The sequence below is a fragment of the Nipponia nippon genome, unplaced genomic scaffold, assembly GCF_047370975.1.
Source record: "Nipponia nippon isolate SJK-2023a ecotype South Korea unplaced genomic scaffold, ASM4737097v1 scaffold_23, whole genome shotgun sequence".
Lineage (NCBI taxonomy): Eukaryota > Metazoa > Chordata > Aves > Pelecaniformes > Threskiornithidae > Nipponia > Nipponia nippon.
This window is the reverse complement of record NW_028262340.1, coordinates 5,177,004-5,195,146: the sequence shown is the minus strand read 5'-3', so window position 1 is coordinate 5,195,146 and position 18,143 is coordinate 5,177,004. Positions and strand designations below refer to the sequence as shown.

The 18,143-nt window shown below is 45.3% G+C and overlaps 1 protein-coding gene across 5 annotated transcripts in view; it reads right to left on the bottom strand.

The window, feature by feature from the left end:
- Window positions 1-876: 876 nt before the first annotated feature.
- The window catches only part of KIAA0319L (KIAA0319 like), a 33,553-nt gene continuing 16,286 nt past the window's right edge, over window positions 877-18,143 (bottom strand). For 3 of the 5 annotated variants that reach the window (XM_087760800.1, XM_087760798.1, XM_087760799.1), the window contains exons 6-21: window positions 17,284-17,381; window positions 16,009-16,096; window positions 14,690-14,782; window positions 13,871-14,003; window positions 12,504-12,732; window positions 11,318-11,441; window positions 10,625-10,757; window positions 9,712-9,860; window positions 9,242-9,393; window positions 8,913-9,051; window positions 8,402-8,561; window positions 6,084-6,226; window positions 5,721-5,843; window positions 5,093-5,183; window positions 4,639-4,730; window positions 877-2,602 (exon numbers count right to left, since the gene is read on the bottom strand). In XM_087760800.1, coding sequence (XP_087616926.1) covers window positions 2,415-2,602; window positions 4,639-4,730; window positions 5,093-5,183; window positions 5,721-5,843; window positions 6,084-6,226; window positions 8,402-8,561; window positions 8,913-9,051; window positions 9,242-9,393; window positions 9,712-9,860; window positions 10,625-10,757; window positions 11,318-11,441; window positions 12,504-12,732; window positions 13,871-14,003; window positions 14,690-14,782; window positions 16,009-16,096; window positions 17,284-17,381 — 2,135 coding nt within the window. In that variant the 3' untranslated portion in view covers window positions 877-2,414. Of the gene's footprint in view, window positions 2,603-2,865; window positions 3,037-4,638; window positions 4,731-5,029; window positions 5,184-5,720; window positions 5,844-6,083; window positions 6,227-8,401; window positions 8,562-8,912; window positions 9,052-9,241; window positions 9,394-9,711; window positions 9,861-10,624; window positions 10,758-11,317; window positions 11,442-12,503; window positions 12,733-13,870; window positions 14,004-14,689; window positions 14,783-16,008; window positions 16,097-17,283; window positions 17,382-18,143 lie in introns of those variants that run through there. The other 2 variants (XR_015705457.1, XR_015705458.1) reach the window with 2 other exon arrangements.

The following is an 18,143-nucleotide window of genomic DNA, read 5'->3' as shown; positions in this document are numbered from 1 at the left end:
TTGCGGGTGGTGCTGCCAGCGGACTAAAGCAACCCAACCCAGACGTTTGTTAGCCCACAGGGAGATGTAAGAATGAAGAAAATAACCTCGGCTAAACAAAGGTCTCGGCGATAACAGCTGCACAGATTTTAATTCTTCCCTCTCCCGTAACAAGAAGCCAGGCTTGCTTGAAAGCATGCTCTGCCTCTCCTGTGAGGGGTACTGATCCCCGCAGCAGCGAACACGCGATGGCTGAGCCACCGCACCCAGCCCCGATCTGCCGCAGGGGGGGCTTCCCCGGGACGGGCAGGAGCAAGAGGCTCAAAAAGCACGAGCCCCAAGGACCAGAATCAGCCGGAGTCCCACAGCTCCCCTCTAACAGCACAAAACACTTGCAGGCGCAGTCCCAGGACCACGTCTGATCGATCCCTGCAGCTTCAAAACCTCATTTTCTCATAGTTTGTTCATCTGACATCCAAATGAAGGGAAACGCATCAGAGGGCGGCGTCACCCAAGAGTTAAGTGTCCGGCCATCGCGCAGCTCGCGCCGGCGGCTGCAGCCAGCGCTGGGCTGCGTCCCCCTGCGGCACGCCGCGGGGAGCGTCCCGGTGTGTGGTCCCAGGCAGGGCTGGAGGGAAGGAGCCGTCGGGAGAGCGGGTGCAGGAGCAGCCCGGGAAGGGGAAGCCTGGCTCAGAGCACCAGCTGCGCGCGAGACAGACGAGCCGGAGGGTGGCCCGCGTCGTGACGCAGGCAAGCGAGAGGCAAGCCCCGTGCCTGGCGGAGTTGGGAGGGCACAAGGCTAATGCCTTGGTACTCGGGAGAGCAGCAGGCTCCACTGCTGGTGCCTGAGGAAGACAGCTGATTGCCCAGAAAAATAAACTTAGCAGCAGCCATGACTACGTTGAGCGAGGGAACATTCCCTCGCATTCAATAGTGTTTAATCTTCATCTAGCTCAACACAAATCAGTAGTGCAGCAATATAAATACAACTGAGGAAGTTAAAGCCTTTTGGCTTTCATAGCTCAAAAAAAAAAAAAAAGCCAATGAAACAAGTTTCCAGTTTTTAAATTAAACATGAAGAAAGGCAATAAACTGCCCACCCAGCCGCAGAGGAGCGGTGGCATCGTTCGTGCCAGCAAGAGGCTGATTTCTGCCCAAGGACAGGGGTACAACTCATGAAAGCGGCACAGTGAGCTAAAGGAGCGGGTACGGGAAGGGACCGCCAGACGCCTGCCTCCCAGAGCCCAGGCAGCAGAGACACGCGGCCACTTGCTGCTGGCGCTCACCGTGCGATGCCCTCGGGTACCGAGAGTTCCCTTTTCCACCGACTAAAGGACACCAAGCGTGTACTTTGCACTGCGCTAGGAGCACGCAGGGCTCTGCAGCTGTAACAACATGAAGCCACTAAGCTGCCAGCCAGAGGGAGCAGCTGGCTGCTGGGAACTGAAGATATCAACCTCTGTTTGCCTGGGTTGTGCAAATTTTAAGGAAAAAAAATCCCACAGTATATCGCATTTCATAATGAGATATGGTTAATGTCCAGACTCACGGACGGCTTGGCAACCAGCAGAAGGTGCTGGGGCCACTGAACAACATCTCACAGCTTTGGAATTAAGCCAGACGTTAGACACAGGTACCGAAGGCGGGGGTTCCCTCCCAGCTCTGGTACTCAGCAGGAGAGCTTGCTGCAGGAGGGGTTCTCCTAGCCCAGCCAATTACCACAGACAGGTCAGCTTTTCATATCTGAACAGGCACCACGTCATCAGCGCTCCCAGCGAGAAGAGCCCGACAGCAATTTGGAACAGCTACAAACCCCTCTCCTACCTGCAAGCTGATGGAGTGTGGCCATAGTGCTTAGATTCCCCCTCCTCTACACTCCAAAAGCAGCCAAGTGCATGTGAAAGGGCAAGTCTAAATTAAAATAGTGCTTAAACCATTAGGGAAGGTGTGAGTAAAAGAGAAGCTGATCGACAGCAAAAGTAGCCCGTGGTAGGCTACTGGAGCCTGAAGGGAGCTCAGAGCACAGCTCAAAGCACAGCCCTGACCTCCCTTCTCCGAGGAGCTCCCAAGGCAAGTGAGCTGGAAGTCCATGGGTGTTTCCTCCACTGCAGTCTGACGTGGGCTAGGAGGGTCCTGCACATTCACAGTTGCTCCAAGTGGTTCTGTCCTGCCGCTCTCCAGATGCCAGCTCTGTCTTTTCTGACACTTCACCTGGGGTTCACAGTTGCCTTCTCCTCCCTTTGATTTCCCTTGAAGTTCAAATTCAAGTACAACCAGTTTTAACTGAATGAAAAGAAACCCACAAAAACAAAGTTATTTTCTGTGAAACGAGTTAGCAGCGTTGTCCTAATCAAACTGGCCTCCAAAGGCCCTGGTAGGATAGGGACGGGAGTGGCCTTTCCCATGAGCTCCAGCGAAAGGCCGCCTGAGGGGAGCTATAGGATTTCCTCCCTCTGGTTCTTGGGTTTGAGCATCACTTGTCCATTGCGCAAGGAGCCGTTCTGGCTACGGAGCAGCTTCCCTTTTTCACGGTCAGGCCACGTGAAGATGGCTTCATCGCTGTCCAGTTCAGACTCCGAGTGCATCAGGCTAGTGTTGAGGACCTGGGCTTTCTGTCTGCCACCTTTGAAGAAGAGAGATTCTCAGGTTAAAAATACTTTTAATATTGGTCAACAGCCTCACCTTACTCCATTCCCCCTTTAAGTCCCCTTTTCCTATCATGCCAAAGGGGCAGCCTAATCAGACGTTCCTGTGTCTGTCACTTATTCCCTCAAATGCTGAAGCCAAAGCGATCCCATTTCAGATACTTTGGCATGACAGAGGTCACAAAGACACTCCGAGATAGTGCAAAGCACAACAAGCAGGTAGGAAAGCAAATTACGTTACCAGAAGGGGCTGTGAGTGTACGTGGGAGCTTTGTCTTCCTGACCTTGCTCGGGGCATTGCCTAGAAAGCTCTCTGAGGGCTACCAGCTGTAGTAAAGAGAATACGCAGGTGTGCAAGGGAAGATCACTGCGTTCTTACTACCCTCCCTACTCTCATCTCTGCTTCTCTTGCCTGCAAGGGAAGAGAGATAAATTAGCGGGCTGAATTTAGATTAATGCACAAGGACAGGAGAGAGACATTTACTGATATTGTCAGCAGAGGAAATATTTAAATTTAGCTTTTCCTTAATGGAGAAATGCAACATTTCCTCTGTTAGCAGAATGCTCCCTGGACATATCTAGCAGGGAAAAAGACTTTAGTCAGCAGCCAGCCTCAGAAGAAGCAAGATGAATTTAGTTACCAGAGAGCAAACGGTTGAGGCACATTTGCTACAGACTGCAGAACAATGAGCCCTTTATTTAACAGTGCGGCTCTTCTGTGCGAGGTGACAGATGGTCAGATTAAAGCAGAGTTGGGTGCTGAGGGAGGAAAACACACACGGTTTTTCTTCAAGGGTATCCGTATTTGTGCAGTTGGGATGGCCCGGTTCTCAGAGGAATTGTCTGATCAGCTCTGTCGCTGCAACGCCCTCCAATGCTGCTGTTAGGCACTGTTCACTTTGCTGGAGCACCATTAAATGGGATAACACTAGGATGAGCAATTATTTTCCACTAGCAAAGAAGGATCAGGGACTGTTTTCCACACACAGTTAAAATAACCCCTCCTCTAAACAAAACCAGGACGCACACTCTCATTGGAAACACGTATTTCAGCAGCTGAAGGGCTCCCCAGCACCTGGGGGGCTGCGCTTTGCACGTACTTTCCCACGTCTCCCTCCTTTCCTGGTCAGTCAGCAGGTGACCACAGCTCGGTTCGGGTATCAGATACAATCGCAGCAAAAACGCTTCAGCCTGAAATAACTCAATGATCTTTGCAAAACACCTGACAAGCACTCTCGAGGACAGCAATGCGGACAGGAAAATGCTGGCTAAGAACACTGAAGACATTTAATGACTGCCTTTCTGGAATGGGCCAATGGGCCTGTAGCCACACAGAGCACTGAGGACCTCATGGGTCTCCCCGCTAAGATAAGCATCTGCTTCCTGGAAAAGTTAGAGGATGAGCTAAAATGTGAAACTTTCAGAGCCTGATGCTCACAAGGACAAGAATGAATAAATTTATGAACAAGTGATTTGGGGTGTAAGAATACAGGGACAGAAATAAACATCACTCTCTCCAGACCATGCGTATTTTCAGGTTGCTTTCAGGTGCCCCTCTGCTTACTAGCCAAAGTCGATTAGTTTAGTGAAATGCTTAGTGATGCTGAATTCATGCTTTGCTGTAGAGGAAGAAACTGCACATTGGCGAGAAGCAAACTACCAGAACCCAGTGGAAAACTTTAGAGCAAGAGAATTTACAGTCAAGACCCACTTTTGGGCTTCCTGGACCAGGCCGCGCTCTGCACAGCTTAAATGCATCCACTTACTACTTCTGTGATAGGAAGTGGAGACACCAGGCTCAGGCCAGTTTCAGCCCCAATTTCTAAACCAGAGAGTTATCTAACTTGACTAAATACCCGGTATTCAGATCTGAAACAAACTCTTAGATCTTCTGAGACTCATCTGACAGTGCCTAACATCATGTTTGTTTCACTCTCTGATTTTTAGTCCACTGAGGAAGAGTGTTCTTAGTCAGCATTCTGGAAACGCTGAGCTCTTCCCTCTCATGTTTTACCTGCTTTGGGATTTGGTTTTAACTCCAGGCTTTCTTGATCCGTTGCATCCAAAATCTTGTATTTGCTTTTTCTTTTGGATTTTCCTTTTCGTCTAAAGGGGAAGAAAAGGAATTAAGAGGCTGGCCATTTCTAAAAAAGCCGGAAGAAAAAAAGACAACTCTGATCTTCAAAGCTAGAGTACTTGCTTATTTCAGATTATGTTCGTATCAGAAAGCAAAACATTTAAAACATTGCTTTAGTTGCACATTTATAGGCTAATCCAAATCTCACTTCTTAACTGAACCCAGAGTTGTAGGACTTCAACGTTTCACTTGAAACACTAAGGGACAAAAGCTAACATCCCAGGGTTAAGCAGATGACCTGCTGGGACGATGGGTTTGAATCTTTCACCTCCTAATGCAGCTACTTGGCTCTGAAGCACTGATACAGTGGGGGTTATGGCCTCAGTCCCACCTCTTGCAACAGCAGATCACCATCCAGGATAAGATTCCAAAGGCAACCACAATGACGAAAGATGCAATGATCACATACAGCACACTCCACTCTGAAAGCAAAACACCCCAGAGATAAAGACGTTTTGGCACCTCATACAGTTGACAGTGTGCGCTTTAGATGACTATTCTTGAGAAAGAAAAAGAAAGGCCTGGCCCTTTGCAGAATTAGGGGCTAGCTTCCATCACTGACAGCACCACTAACTCACCTACGGAAGCCAGAGGCTTGATATCCAGTGTGTGGACTTGCTGCACAAGGGCGTTTTTAATGTATGTTGATTTATAAAATTTGCTTCCCTATGGCAGGAAAGCCTCTGCAGGGGCATGACAGAAAAGAGGTGTCATTTATACACCTCTTGAATGGACTCAACTCTTATTGAGTGTTCACCGAGAAGGTCTGAAGAGAAGTCCTATCAAATAGCGCCTGCTTAGGAGGTACGTGTAGTGAGACTAGGGCAGGGACTATCTCCTTGTGTGAGCGTCGTGTCAGAGATACTGGGGGAAAGCAGGTACCTGTTACCCTGCCTTCCCTGGGTTTCAAACACTGTTTTCTTTCCAAAGGTGAACAATCCCGGGGAGTTTGCACATACCACAGTTGCTTTCGCCGTCCCCCATCTGCACCCTGATGAAGTTCTCCATCCAGAAGGGGTCACAGACGCAACGCTTGGTGAAGGAGTCACAGTGCCCGTGCTCAGAGCAGTTCAGCTGACACGCTAGGGACCAAAACCAGCAAGGTGAACTAAAGGACTCGCACGTGAGGCAAAAATGGAACAGTATAGTTCAATACGGCCAACCCCCATAGGCTCTAACTTGAGCCTTGCCACTCCATAGTTCATCCTCTTAGCTTAGCCGTAGTAGCAAGCAGTTAGAAGTGCAAACATAAGGACCTAGGCCTCCCGCCAAACGAGAAAGTCCCACTTCACTAACAACGTAACACAGTGACTCTTACTTACTGACTGTGTTAATTTCTAATGCCCGGAAGATGAGGAAGTCTGACTGTTGTTTCCGTAGTTCGTTTTTTAGCGTCCAGGCTACCTCTCGTCCTTTGAATATCTGATGGGGTGGCTGGTTCTGTACAAAAAACACCATCTTCGTGCTGGAAGTCAGACAAAAATGATTATCTGCTGCTTCTCCAAACATCAGGCAGATAGCCATCCTCCCCAGTCTGTCATTAGAGGGACTTATTCAGAATCCCAAATTTATCTGAAGACCAGACTTCTGTCTCCATCTTGGAAGCAATAACGTTAGACCTGCTCATACAGTGACAAACCCTCTGGGACATCTGATCCATCCAAATTGTCAAAGCTAGGGCTGGACCATTCTTGAGTTTGCTAATGGTTTTGTCAAGTCTAGTTTCAAACATCATCAAGCACATCTTTGCATGTTCACACTAAGTTTGCAAATCCCCAAACTTTAAGGTCCTGTCATTTTCATAATCTCCTCCCTCACTGTGGGATCCTTAGACCTTACTACATGTGGAACATGGGGGCTCATTTAACTGCTCAGCACAGAGCTCCAGCAACAAGACAGTGAAGGTTTACAATCTTTTGCAAAGCTTAGTTTGAATGTGCAAATTGTTATAGCCAGAAAAAAGCACAGGTGTAGAGGATACTGTATTCTGCACCTTTTATTGCATTAACTTCATGATAGAAGAACTTGCTCCCTTAGGCTTGCTACCCTTGCAGAGCCCTGTGTATCCTTCGGATTCACAAAAGGATGCATGAATGTTTCAGATTTATTATTACCAGTGAGCCTATGAGTCAACAGGATATTAGTGAAGCCTTCAGAGTATGTGAAAAAACAGCAGCTGGGAGAAAAAGGTGTTTTTTAAACAGTACAAGTTACTTAGATAGTTGAGGCAAAAATGGGATCTTAAAGCCATCTGTCAGAAGATAATCTCTGCTCTTTTATAATACTTCCCACTCTTTTGTCTACTTAATAAACATATAAATAGATGAAGCATTAATTACAAGAATCCCTTACTTGCCTTACTTGGTGAACAACGGTGGCAACTGGCCTGGTCATGGCAGAGACAGAAAGGTAATATTACAACAGAAAGTGCTGGCTCTTCTGTTCTGAGCTCTTTAGGTTTGCATGGACAATGAATTCTGATTTTACTGCTACAGCAGGCAACGTGGACACGAAGGAATCGATACATTACATTACTTAGGAAAGGCTAAAGCATAACTGCAGATTTATTGCTGACTTGCTGCATGACTTTAAGCATGTCCCTTAAATCTTTTTCAGTGCTTTACCTACCTTAAAACTACTCCACTTTCAGTAAAAATTAAGTGCAACATTGCACTTATTTCAACAGATTACCACTGTGCCCTTGACAAGCTTGTTGCCGTGCCACTCACATGCATGTTCAGGTATCCTCAAGGATGGACTGCTGTCGGCACGGAGATATGTGCAGCTGTTGCTGTGACAACGCTACAGCACCAGACGCTGAAGTTTTCTGCAGAACAGTGAATTTCCCAGACCAGCCATTTAGGCAGAGGTGGAAAGCTAAACTCGATCAGGTACTCTCATGCCAAAGCAGCGTGGCCAGAATCCAGCTGGGCCAAACCATCCCTTGTACGACTTGCTGGTTGCTGTACTTGGAGCTGAGCAACATTGTCCAGGCAGGTAACATCACCCTGTCCTACAACCCTGCCTACAACCCTAAGCTTCCGCTTGTTTAGAAGAGATCAGCTGTAGTTTATTGTGAGCTAAATAGGAATTGAAACCAAGTTTTCCTTATCTCTTCGAAGAAAAATTACACCGGTTTTCAACATTTTATTTTACATTAAATTGAAGCCAGTGTAGTTTATTATTAGCTTTCCTGCCTGCACAAAGTTGGCATGCAGGGCTACCGCTAAGGGGATTGCTACACCACCACCCCGGTGTGGTGTCAGTGGCTCATCAAACTACTCCTGTACCAAGCCCTGTTACTGGTCCAGTTATAAGTCACAGCTGTAGAACATCCTTCAGATAGTCTTCACAATTTTCAAAACCAAATCAGATTAGTTCTTATTTTACAGATTTGGGGGGCAAAGACATTAGCAGCAGCAAACAGCTTTTGAGGACAATGCAGCGTCTCCAGAGGGAAAAGACATCCAAGACCTGCTTGGCAACACACCTCCTCTGACCTGAGCAAGCAGGAATACCAATTTTAAGCAACGTCTCCGCATGTTCCGATTGTCCAATCTGCTTCCCAAGAGAAAACAGCCCTTGATTTACTAAACCCTCAAGGAATCCCCTTTCATGTATACCCACAGATGAACCCTACCTTTGTTCAGTGTATGGCTGGATCTTCTGCACAGTAATGTCCGAGTCGAGGACCCCCAGCAGAACGCCTATTTGTCGGATGAACATGCCTTTCTGCCTCTCAGTCAGCTGGCTGACATTAACATCCAGAATTATCTCCACAAGGTTATTTTTCCTAGGATCTAGTGAGAATGTAGATAATACAGATCTTTAGAACTTCTATTTAACAGTGTGGGTACAAGTCAGGTTTCTAGTGTCTTTCCAGAATGTTTCTGCTTTGAACACAAAAGTACAGAATCTCAGCGTAGGAAGGGATACAAGTCTATGACTTCCACAGGTAATGGCAAGCAGTAAGAGTCAGCCCCCCAAGAACCACACGAAAATACAATCACATCCCCCAAAACTTTTGACTTTTTACAGTTCTGAGCTGGACTAGGCTACACGTTTTAATCTCAGTACACTGTATCCAGACAAACAGAGGGCTTGCTAGGGCACTGTAGGCAGACGTGGTACAGCACAAAATCCAGACTGACCAGGTTTGACTTCCACTGTGGTCCTTTCCACATCACTCTCTCCTTTGGCATCTGTTACTCTGAGGTGGAATGTGTAGGTCCCTTCTACCAGATTGGACAGGAGGAGGACGGGATGATGGTCTGAATTATTTAAGACTTCCTGGAAGGCAGAGCAAAATAAGTATCACGAAACAAAGGATCAAACTAGCACGATACATCTTCGTACTTCAGGATATCACTAGAAGTTAACAGGCGCAACTATCAGCTTTACATTTCCGCAGGAGCTATCAACACTACCTCTCACTGACTTTTGTGATGCTGCAGGCTGCCATTTAAAAAAGAAACCTCACCCCAGCTGCAGGGCTCCCCTCATCCCGGGTCCACAAGTAGCTGACAATCCCTTTATCATCCGAGGACTTCGATCCATCCAACTCAGCTGTATTTGTGGGCAAGGTGATGACAACATTACCAGCAATCTTTGCAACTGGTGGCTTGTTTATCTCTAAGCAAACAGGAAAAAAGCGGTTGGAGAAAATCTGGTAATGCCAAATCAAAAACTACTGCATTAGATCTCCATGGTACCCAGAAATCCCTATCTAACCCTGGGGGAAGCGAAGGGAAATGACGTACTGCAGGATTCAATGGAAGATACTGTTCCTCCAGAAAAGGGTAAACGCCTGACTTAGAGAAGGCCATTTCAGTGCTCTCCACATTATTTTTCACCCGCTCCTTACTCTTACTGTGCCTCTGAACAGAGGTTTTGCTGAACTGCTCAGAGATAACCTGCGTCTCAGGCAGCTCTGCTCGTGGCTGGACATACCTTCTTTGACAATGACGTTGACCGAGCTGCGGCTCTGCAAGTTCCTCTCATCTTTAACTGTCAGAGTAAACTCGTATGTCCCAACTTGAAGGCCTGTTACAGTGGCAATGCTGCTGTTGGCATTCTCCAGCTTGACACCATCTGGGCCCCTAACCAAAGCACGAGAGGATCAGTTTAAACTTTGCATAGACCACAGGAGCTAGCCTCACCAAACAGGAGGCTCAACCTCAAGCAGAGTTTAGGGGGATACAAACAGACAGTTGCCTGGAAATACAGAGTCTATGACAAAAAGCAAAATTATTTTCTCCAGTTACAGCAAGAAATCAAAAGAATAAGTGCAGCATTCAGAACAAAAACCATGATCTCTGGTGGTTTAGTGTCTCGGTTATTTTTAAACCAGGGGAGCACTGATACCAGGATTTAAGTAGGGTTTACAAAAAGTGGTACTTTCAGCAAAATTGGCTCATGTAACTGCACAATAAGCCAATTTTTAAAGAAAATGTATAGAGCAAAAATAGTTCCTTCATTTATAGGAGCTTCGCACAGACTTTGCATTAGCAAACAGAAAAAGCTACTGCAAGTTGCTTGTAGGCTTTTTCCTGCATTCCCTAAGCACTTCAGGGAATTTAGAGTCCGAAGGAAAGCATGACAACGAGAAGAGAACAACACTGCCTCATTCAAACATACTGCAAAAGGATCACGTTAGAAGGCCCTGCTGTTATTTGATTACAAGAGTCAGTCTCTTCACACGGCCAAGACCACATCACACTGCTGTGATGTGAACATGGCCGGTCTCCTTTACATGCCGCAACCATGTTGAGAATGGGAATCAGGCCTAGAGGTGAAGGCAAAGGTATTTCTAATGCTCAGACCTAGGTACTTGCATAAGAACAGTCTGGAAGATGATACACACCGTGTTTTTTCCCAAAGAAAGGAGACTATCTTCTGGTCATCTGAGCTCTTGCTGCCATCTAAAGTGGTGCTGTCCACAGGAAGAGTTAATTCTTTATCTGGACCAGCATCTGCCTTTGGGGGCTTATTGTTCTCTGAAAAAGGATTGCAATATTTATCATACACATGCCGTAAAAGGTGGAGCTTAAAACTCCAGCATTAAGTTTCTCCATGATCCCTCGTATATTTCTTGCCAGTTATCTCAACCTTGTACTCAGAGAAAGTGAGGTTAAAAGCAGTTAAGAGTTCAGGTCAGTGTTTCATTCACACATCTGCAATAAAAGGCGAATGAAATCTAGGAGCTCTGATTTTTGGTCTCATTCTCTAAGCATTACTCCACTTTTCCTGCTCCTGTCCCAGGACAAAGCACTGTGGGCAGAGACAGCTGCTTGGAAATACAATCCTGACATTATAGTGGGATAACATCCATTAGACTACATTGTGTAAAATAACAGAACAGCCTAGAAAGGCAATATTCCTAGAAACTGTCTTTTGTTGCTTTATCAGCAATATACCAGCCCAGAACGGTCCTAAATTAGAGCAGCTTTTCTGAAAGCAACACAAAGCTACCATAAGATCTAGAGTATGTTGACAGATGGATGCTCACCTCTCACCCCTGGAATGGAAGTGGCAAAAGCAGCAGAGGGCAGCTTACCTGGCTGGACTATCACAGTGACCTCTGCAGTGGACTGGTGCCCAGCAGAATCAGTCACTATTAGCTGGTAAGTGTAATCACCTTCTTGCATTGCAGAGAGCTGTAAGACTGGTGTCCTCACCCCCTTCGAGAAAACATATTCACATATTAAGAAGCATCCTTACACAGATGATGATAGACCAGAAGACTCTGCTTCTAAACCAACTATTATCAGCAGATTCTAGGGCCTTATTATTAACTCCTGCTATGGGGCCACAAGTCTGTGCCACTTAAGCATGCAAGGCACTTACAACTAAATTTATGCACAGCAACAAGGACGGTGTTGTGGAACGTGACAAGAGTAACGCCATATAGGTGTTCACAGCTTTTGAGATTCAATAGTAGCAACTCAAGCAAAACCTCTGGGGAGACCTGTGCAATTTATACACATTGTGAACCTGATTCATAGACTTTCTTATTCCATAAATGTGACAGTAGTAACAATCTTTAAAAGAAAAATGATGACATGGAAATAAGTTCCAGCTTTTACTGTTTAGGACTGAGGAGTGTCTGGCCAGTATCAGCAAAGTTTAGACTCCAAGGTTCAACTCAAAAGATCCAGTCCATTGTGTTTGCCCAGCCTAGGAAATGCGTGAGCTGGCACAACGGGTTATCCTGTGCATCTAAAAGCCATCCTGACTGAGAGTTACCTAAAAGATCACACAGTCTGGCTTCCACATCTGCTGACAGCACTTAAGCATCCCTATTATACCATCATTGATTTAGCTATCGCTGATGTTCTGAGAAGTCAGCAACTGAACAGAGAAAGAACACACTTCCCTAGCAGCCAGATAGGTTAAAGCGAGGTGTGATCAAGTTGTGCTGAGACCTGTTGTACGGGACATCAGAATCCAAAGCCATCAAGTCTCTCTCAATCCTCCATTCTTGAGCAGTACTTAAAATTGCATTGCTCAAGAAAGGAAACAGGATGCCAGTGAAAACCTGCGGCTAGACTGCTGCACCAGCTCAGCCACTGAGCCAATACCAGCTTCATGTGGATTGAGTTTTAAGTACATATTTAATCATCACATGTTTGCTCTGTAGGATTATAAGAAACATTTGCTAACAGTCAATTACAAATGATTTGGTTATAGAAAAAAAGCCAGCAGCAAGTAATCCAGGATGAGTACAGGAGACCCGCACTGACCTGCATCTCCATCACCTTCCCTTTGCTGTTAGGGCTGAGCAGCCACTCGTAGCTGGCAATGCTGTGATCATCGGTGCTCTGATTCCCGTAGAGGGTGATGGAGTTCTGAGGCAGGGTGATCACTTGGTTTGGGCCCGCATTTGCCACTGGAGGATAATCCACTGCTTTGTTCACAGTCAAATTTGCAGTGGTGGAGTTGCTGGCACCATCTGAGTCCACTACTGTTAGGCTGAAGAGGAGAGGGGGGAAAAAAAAAAAAAGTGAAAGCAGTGAAGAGTCATGATTATCAGAGCTGAATACAAAACACTGGCTGGAGTTAACTGAAATGGAAAAGAAGAGTTAGAAACTTAAGACACTTTTAAGGACAGGATAGTAATTTTTTTTTCAAGAGTGAAAAAAAACTATGGTTTGAGGTTACTGTGCTTTTTCTGAACAGAAACTTCCCCCAAATGCCCAATTATCAGCCTCAAAGCGATGCAAGAAATTCAACAGTCACATCCATCTCTCACTTGAAATCTACCAACTAGTTCCAAGATAAAACTGTGCTTAGTGAAAGATCATCAGCTTTCACATACACACCTGTGATGGAAAAGACCTCCCCGAGTACGACACGGCCTCCCAACAGAAGACGTTCACTAACGTGGGCACAGAAGTTCATTACTAACCCCCACGAGGCCCAAACACAGTATGCTTCCTCAGGTAGGCTAGTACCACAAAACAGAACTGCTTTTTGCTAAATCTAGATCTGAACATTGATCTGATTAGTTCATATACCAACTATTTAAGAGGAAAACAGTGTTCAGTTACAGGTACTCAGGTTTATTTTATTTTAAATAGATCTGCTGATGCAGTGCATGGACATCACACCAAAATGCAGACCAAAGGAAAAACTACAGAACAAACATTAAAGTAAAATCAGCTACTATCTATTACTCAGGTATGTGCAGAAAACTATTAGGCCTCATTCACTTATCTGGGACAAACACATTGCCTTTAAAAACTGGATTTAAAGACTGCATTTCTTCCTAAGCCTTTACCCAAACAGTTTAGATTTGACATTTCAAGAGACATTTTGTAGCACTGGCAGGCTGTACGTTCCCTTCTGCCATCATCATAAACCAGTGCTACAACTTAAGAATAAGAAGTAGCTGGATAGCTTATCTCTTCTGAAGTGAAAAGCTATGAAACTACCTGAAAGTATAGGACTGGAGAGAGAGAGAGTAAACCACAAAATCGAGTTCTCTCTGTTGTTGGGGGGGGGCCCGTTGTTTGTTTGTTTGTTTTTAAACCAGACTAACACTTGAGGAATCTTGTACATTTTACTCTTAAGGGATGAGAACTGATCACCTCTTCCAGGTGTAACCTACCTGAATGTGTAATTCCCAGGCACCAGGTTGGTCAGCGTCAATATGGCAGTATCGCTAGAAACTTTTTCCTCCCGTAAAGGACCCTTCAGTTCTTCCCAGTGATAGCTGACAATTTTATCATCATCAGTGCTTTCTGTTTCAATTATGGAAGAAATTGCACACACAAGGAATTAGAAAATGCCGCTTCGCAAAACCCAGATGTTCAGTCCCCCACTTCAGTGTTGGGCTTAGTGGGCAAAGGCGTTTTTGGTCCAAGCCCAGAGGTCTCTATTATGCTCAGATACCCAAACTGCATGCTCTCCTCTCCCCTGTTTCACAGGATACTCGAACACCCTTAATCCCAGGTTTACGTGTGTGCTGGGGGAAGACAAAAAACCAAACCAAACCAAACCACGAACAAAATAATACTAGTTGGGGGTAAGACAACCTGACATATTTAAAGCAATTCCTGAAAAGCTCTAGTGTGGGCCAGGATCAGTAAAGGTGGTGTGTTAGCTAAGTAATACATTTGCAACTTAACGCAAGAGGACAGTAATTTTGACTGACAGTAATTTTTTTTTATTCTAAGCAGCAACCTCTAGAGCTTTTCCTTTTTTAGGAGATTGGCTCAGGCCAGTGCCCTTCAAAAGGGAAACATGGAGAGGTGCTGTCGTGTGTGTACTCCCCTCTCCTGGCAAGAGAGGCCGATTCTTTTCACTAAATGTGTTTGATAGTGTCACAGCCAGTTCCTCTTAAACTTTATCCAAAGGGCCAGCCCAGAACCAAACACGCAGAAACCAAGCTTGCTAGACTACTGCATTTAAAACAGCTGGTACTCACGGCTGCCATCAATAACAGTTGAAATGGTTGGCAATGAAATCTCCTGGAACTGTGGGGACACGATGGCAACAGGAGGCTGATTCACACGAGGCTCTGCAACAACACCCGAGCTGTTACAATGACATCTACAGGCAGATCATGATAAAAAGCCCTGGCCAAGGAACTCTGCAAAACTACTCTGCCTTTGTGCGCCAGGAGTAGCAAGCAGAATACATATTGCACATCCTCTTCCCTCTCCCCAGCCCTATCTGCTCCCTCAATCCTGCAGTCAGCGAGTCCAGAGTGTGGAATTGCTGTGCCACACAGCTCCAAGACAGCCACTGATCAGAATGACTGCAGAGAACTGCACAATCAACAACAGTGATTCGTGCTTTCAGCGAGTTATACCCCAATGCGGGGAAACAGTGCTAACAAAAGGGATTTACAAAAGCAAGGAGGTAAACTGCCACCACACCAGTACTCTGGAAATGGCTGCACTGCATCAGTTCTCCCATACTGGGTCAAGCATTCAAGCACAGACCATTCTAACAGAGCAGCACCTAGAGCTTCTTGCCAAAGTTTGGCTGCTGCTCTGAAAAATGAATGATTTTGATGTATGCTGCCAGCTGCAGATTCACTGCTTATAAGGAAATGATCAGCAACAGCATCCAGAAGGCCAGCCACACACTCTCGCTAATTTAGGGAGCACAAGAGCACTTCTTTGCCCACAAAGGTTGTAGAAAAAGTCTTGCTGAAGTGTGCAAAATAAAGCTTTTTTGGAATAAAAGGAGATGCAGAACCTGTGGTTGTCTCTTTACACAGGCCATCTAAAAAGTGAGAGCTGGTGAGACAGCACAAGCTACTGTATCTACACCAGCTCATCTGCAAGCCGTGTCTTACAGTAAGAAATGAGATTTGACTTAACCTGCCCGTGGTTGGGAATGATATTCTTTACTGGACAGGGAAGAAAAGGAGCTTCAAAGTTATGGCTTCCTTCATTTTTTGTTCCTGCTGCTATAAGCTTTTTACCCGGTTACAGCCAGTTTTTATTGAAGCAGTGGCCTTCCAGGGCGAGGCATTTGCTAAGCACTTTTGTATCAGTATTCCAGCTTAGTGAGTGGTTGGCCTGCATGCAGTCCAGCAAAAATAGCTATGTGTATTAGCAATAGTTTCACATCTCAGGAAATGACTTAATATGCAGACATATATACTGAGTTCACAGCACAACGAATTTTCTCTATGTTAAACCAGGGTCCAGTCAAGCAAAGCACCATGATACAGATGTCATGGTTTGTCAGAGACAGATGAAGTTAAGAAAAGATACAATTCCAGCAACTCACTTGGATTCACCGTTACGTTCACGTAACCCTCTCCACGTGCGTTTTCCCCATCAACAACGACTTTGAATTCGTACAGACCAACAGTAAGCTGGAAGTAAACACAGAAGATCCTTAACCTTCAGGATGGTAGCACCTTGTCAGGAGCTATTAGAAGGTCAAGTTACCATGCTTCAGCACAGTAGCACATTAGCAGCATAAAACACAGGCAATTATGCTTCAATCTATGCATACACAGCAAAGGATGGTTTCCACCCCAAAATGGTATTACATATCTTTTAGTTTACAATGGCCGTGCAGAAACTGAAGACTAATATTTCTTTCTGCCACAGGTGCCACAGGATTGTCAGTCAAGCTTTATTTTCTAGCAACAACAGGCAAACAGAAGACAGATAACAGAGATTAGTTCAGGTTGTCTGGCCACAGGAATCTGTACTAGCAGATTGCATTTGAGATGAGAAAGGCTGCATGCAAGAGAAGAAAATATCTTCTTGTGTGTTTTTACAAAGCAAAATATGTCTTTTCTTCCTTCTAGGTGACATGAGTCAGGCAGTCCCCCCTTCACCATTCACTGTTGAACCAAGATGAGAGGGTGAAGGACTAGGTGCCGGACAACAACCATGATATCCCAAAGGCTGAAACCCTGCCAGAGACAGACATGCTCCTTTCGAAGGGCTTTTCTCTGCATGATATCGTGACTAAAGCCTGTAGATGTTTTCTGAGTGCAGCAGAATCCAAGATGCTCAAAGGAATGTCGCATAAATACAGAACTGTATATTCACACGATATTTAAAGCCATTCCCTTGTTAAGAATCCCCACGTGCAGAAACGGGCAATCCTTTCACTGTCAGTGCTTGTCTAAAAGCAGCAGCCAGGGACATGCTACGAGGTACTCCACAGCTCTCACTAATGGAATGAGCAAGTCCCTTTTTCAGTGGGTAGCACAAGGCTTCAGACCTAAACAGACCACCACACTGTTTCAGTAGCAGAAATATTCACAACCCTTTGTTAATGTTAAATTGTGCCATTTGTATGGCTTCTCACACTGCTTGTAGGCAGCTTTTAGATCCTGAAATCAATTTCTTCTTTCCCTCATGCCAGATCAATCTCCTTTTTATAAGAGACTTAGAGGGCTTGCAGTTAAATGTTGGCTGCCTGCCCATCATGCAATTTCCTATTCATCCTGCAATCACATACAAGTCTTTCCTGGCTGCCAGGGTCCCCATCTTCTCCACTTGGCATTTAACACAACAGGATACAAAGCAGCAAAAGCTTTACCTTAGATAACTTAAGGGTCTGGGAGTGCTTCCCTTCCATTTCTCCACTGTAGTCTTTTGGATGAGTAATCAATTCCCACTCATAGGAATAAGTGGTTCCTTAAAAAAAAAACAAAAAAAAAAAACCCCACACATTTGTTTTTAAAAGACTGCTTTTCTGCCACCCTAAAGAAAAGCAAAGGTATTAAACATTTACAAGGCACATTCTGCTGCACTATAGAGAAATGAGACAGCTTGGAGTTTGGACTGCAGCTTTTTGGGAATATACCCAGGGAAAAAAGAGACAATCTGTGCTTCTAAACACATTTACTCTGGAGCCAAAACCCATCTTTCAGCCTCTAAGGCATTAAAGAGCTTTGGAACAATCGCAGCTCCAGGATAATGAGAGAGAAAAATTGTGCCCTCAAATCCTGCAGACACAACATAATGCTAGTTTTTGAAGAGGAAAGCATCTCATCTATCCCTGTTGTTGCACAACATATAATGTGCTTGCCTCTCCTCTGCAGTCTCCCACTGCGACTGTGGGCAGAGCTGTAGATAGGAACTTTACAAATACCTGTGAATGATTTGAATGATGAAATGAGTGTATAGAAATGTGTTCCTCAGCACATCAACCCCCCCATCAGATTTCAACCCACCAAATGAGAGATCACTTGCTAAGACAGCTTGTCACCTATCAGTAAATATCACAAACAGATGCTGAAGATCCACCGCTTCCTCACATACCACTTTAAAAACTTGCTGTCTCCCAAATCTAATGACTTTGTGGCACTTTCAATGCTTTTTGTGTCTTGCTATTTTCTGTGAGAGGCAGCATGAGGTAATAGCACAGGATGAAAAAATCTCTACAGGAAAGTGTTC